This window comes from Miscanthus floridulus, chromosome 17 (assembly GCF_019320115.1).
Source record: "Miscanthus floridulus cultivar M001 chromosome 17, ASM1932011v1, whole genome shotgun sequence".
Taxonomy (NCBI): Eukaryota; Viridiplantae; Streptophyta; class Magnoliopsida; order Poales; family Poaceae; genus Miscanthus; species Miscanthus floridulus.
This window is the reverse complement of record NC_089596.1, coordinates 101,152,553-101,156,217: the sequence shown is the minus strand read 5'-3', so window position 1 is coordinate 101,156,217 and position 3,665 is coordinate 101,152,553. Positions and strand designations below refer to the sequence as shown.

At 50.3% G+C, this 3,665-nt stretch overlaps 1 protein-coding gene across 1 annotated transcript; it reads right to left on the bottom strand.

Annotated features, from left to right (window-relative positions):
• Nucleotides 1–266: 266 nt before the first annotated feature.
• LOC136518266 (uncharacterized protein At1g15400-like) lies at nucleotides 267–1,113 on the bottom strand. The gene has a single exon (XM_066511904.1). It carries the CDS (start codon nucleotides 756–758, stop codon nucleotides 444–446), a length of 315 nt encoding a protein of 104 aa, XP_066368001.1. The 5' UTR covers nucleotides 759–1,113; the 3' UTR covers nucleotides 267–443.
• Nucleotides 1,114–3,665: the final 2,552 nt, after the last annotated feature.

Genomic DNA, 3,665 nt, shown 5'->3' with positions numbered 1-3,665 from the left:
ATCTTCTCCCTCATATGTGCAGAAGTAACTAAAGCCATTCAACTAAACAGGTAGCAAACTTTTCCGAACTCCAGCAGGAATCGAACTGCTTTGCGTGAAAATTTGTGTCCCAAAGTCCAAACCTTGTGTTTGGTTCATGGAAGGAAGAACAGAAACCACACAGCACGATCAAATTCAAACCACAGAGCAGGATCAAATTCATGGGAGTTGGCACTGACAGCCTGACACCTCTATTCACTTGTGCAGTTGTACTCTACACAATCATCTCAAATGTAATTCTGTCTTCTACGATAGTAGTATAAATTGCACCCAGGACATGAGATACATACATACATGATCACAAAGAGGATGGAGAGGGGGAAAAAAACTAACAGACAAAAGCTACCAAATTCGGAGCGCGTTCCGAACTTCCGATTGCCGATGGTACCGAGGTACGCACAAGATCAGTGGCGCCTCCCCTTGGCTTTGGCGCTGCCGCCGTCCCTGCCCTTGCCCTTGCCGTTGCCGCCGCCGCCGAAGAGCCTGCAGAAGCCGCAGACGGCGACGCGCGGCGACGGCGGGTCGAGCGCGGGCGGCACGCGCCCCGTGGCCCTGTACCCGGCGTGCGCGTGCCCAGCCGAGCGGCTGCGCTCCACCGCCCGCGCCGCGTCGTCCTCCGCCGCCGGCTTGATCTCCCCCGAGAAGTTCTTGTCGTCCCACACCAGCCCCGACGAGCCCGACCGCCGGAACGTCTCGCTGGACCGCTGCAGCCCCGCCATGCACCAGAGAGAGAGAGAGAGAGAGAGCCCCCGGCCGGCTCCTAGCTCGCCCGCGCGCGTCTGTGGATGCCGAGGCGAGGGCGAGGCGAGCCGGCGTTGAACTTCTGTGCAGCGGTGCAGGTAGATGTAGATAGATATACGGCGGCGGTACTGTATAACTGTAGACGCCGTCGTCGCCGGGGGCGGTTGCGAATGCGATCAAAAAGAAAATCTTTTATGGAGGGCACGAAGGAGGGAACTGGAAGCGACGTGTGCGTTTGACCCAGACGAATGAACTAGAAAAAGAAAATGCCCGCGGCGTCCTTGCGATAATGCTACTCTGATGGCCTGCTGACCGAATGATCCCACCTGCTCCGTTTCCTTGTGACGTCGGGCGTCCGTTGCGTGCGATTCGCGGGGCGGCGGCGGGGGTGGCCCAAGCAGAGCAGCGGGCCAGCGGCGACGCGTTCGGGGAAGGAGAGGTCGGACGCCCCGCGCGGGGCCTGATGAGCCTGACGCTCTTCTGGTTGCGCGTGTGTTTCACCAACCGTGCAAGGAAGGTAGCAGCCGGGAGGGGCCGAGGGAGTGGGCGAGTCAGCGAGTGGCGGCACCGGTACGTTACGCGTACACGGGGCTGCTGGTCCAAGGAGGTGGACCAGCTCCATGGAAGGGAGAAGGGACAGGTCAAGGAACGGATATCCTTAGTTTTGGTCACGGTCAACCTGACCATATGTTGTTTACTCCGGTTACCTACAATAGCTGCTGGTTCTTGACGACAAGCTAGCGAGTCCACTCGTGGGATTGGGCAAACAGAACCAATCATGCCCCTTGCATTGCATACGATGGCGACGAAATGGCACTAGGCCTACGTACGTACATGATGCTAAACATACCCGAATCCAATCAACACGCGTCCCATGAGCCGATCAGGCATAGCTTGTGCCATGTCGATTTCAAGGGTCCATCGTTGTCATACGGGAACGGGGATTGCACAAGTGCACACAGATCACGTTCCTCTCGAGAGCTAGAGCGCTCGCGGGCTCAACGGCACGGCCACTTCACTGCTAGTCCATTTCGTTGAGAATAGGAGAATTTGTACTGATTCACAGCTAATCAGCTCAAAATTTCTTGGGTGATCCACTTGTTTTCAATACACATCAGCATGCCTCGTTATCAAGGCTGCCAAAAAAAAAACACCGGCTCCGGCGACGACGAGGACGAGGACGTCGCCAGCGACCATCGCCGGCTCGCCGCTGCTCCCGCTCCCGCTCCCGCTCCTGCAGCCGCGTCGCGGCGGCGCTCATCGTGTTCGCGCTCGGGCTTGTGCTCTGTTTCGTGCGTGACCCGGATCGTGCGAGGCCTTCGCTTCGGGCCGGCGCCTCTGCGGCTCGTCAACATCACTCGGTACGATTTCAAGATGTACAGATATACGTACCAAGGTACCAGGCCTTGAATACGACCATTTCACATGCAGTATTCACAAAAAGAATATATTATCTTAGATTACTGAATCCAGCAATGTAAATTTTGTACGGTTAATATAACAACGTTCGGCTGATGGTTTCTACGGCTGATAAGTCGATTGAGGTTGTTTTATTGTGAGAAAAAATAATGTACAATAGCTGATAAGTTCAAGCGAACAGTTCAATTATCCCATTTTTTTAAGCCTTTAATGATGCTGTTTTGTCTGACAAAATGCAAATTTATAAATGTTTATTATATATTTTTGGTTCGTTGGGCTTCAGAATTGTTTACTGGTTATAATTATAATATATATAGGTGGATCATTGTTCATTTCTAACTAGAAAGGAAAATCATGTTTAGTTTTCTTTGTAATGAACAATTTGCAAAAAAAAAATCTTCAGCAAAAAATAATATATTCGCTAAAAAAGCATTGTCCCAATTGTTTTTCATGAGGCGTCTCTCAAGAGTCAAGAGCATGAAGATCATGTAATGTACTACACCCTCCTAAATAGTAAGACATTTTTTACTTGTATAGGTACATTGATTTTTACTATGTATTTAAAAGGCACTCTTTATTCCAAATTATAAGACATTCGGCCTGTTCGCTGGTTGGATTCTGGGCTGGTTTGGACTGGCTGGTGCTGGTTTGTTGTGAGAGGAAAACACTGTTGGCTGGCTGGTTTGGGCTGGCTGAAACCAACAAGCGAACATGCTGATTGTTTTTACTTTTGTAGGTGCATTGATTTTTTACTTATATATCTAGGCATAGCGTATATCTATTATTTTTGTAAAAAAAAAACTAAAATGTCTTACAGTCTTACAATTTTGAATGGAGTACGCTAGGTTACTGTTTTCCATACAGATAAGATCTCAACAGTAAAGATGGCAACGGCCTCCCGATATCCGATACCCGACGGATATTTGATCCATTAGGGGACGGGGATGTGATTATATCTTTACCCGCAGGTATCTAAATGGGCAAGAATCCATCTCCGACGGGTATAGCGGGTACGGGAACGTTCCCTGTTTACCCGTCCCCATTACCCATTGGGGAACCCGACTATTTAAGCTGTCATGCGAGTATTAGGCCAAAAGAAGCTAAACATAGGTATTTTGGTCCAAATCTGAACAATCATATATATAATTTATGTGTTCTAGGAACCCTAGTTTAATTTTTCCTCATTATCTCCGCCAGCAGCACAAGCACGTCTGCCTCACGAGTGCTCGTGCCCCTCGCTTCCTCAGTTCGGTCTCTCTGCCACCTTTACTCGTCCTTCTCGCAACCTCACTCCTTCTCCTCGGCATCTCCGAGACTCCGACACTTATACCCGGGTAAAGAAGAAACGTCTCCGATTGTAAAGCTGCGACCCCAAGTGTCCTTGTTTATCAGGTATGCAGTACCCGTCGGGTATCTGTTACCCGACTGATGCCTGACGGGTATGGAGATGGGCAAGAATCTATACC

Excerpts from the sequence above, each read along its gene's own strand:
- LOC136518266 (XM_066511904.1), bottom strand. The coding sequence starts at position 758 with ATGGCGGGGCTGCAGCGGTCCAGCGAGACGTTCCGGCGGTCGGGCTCG.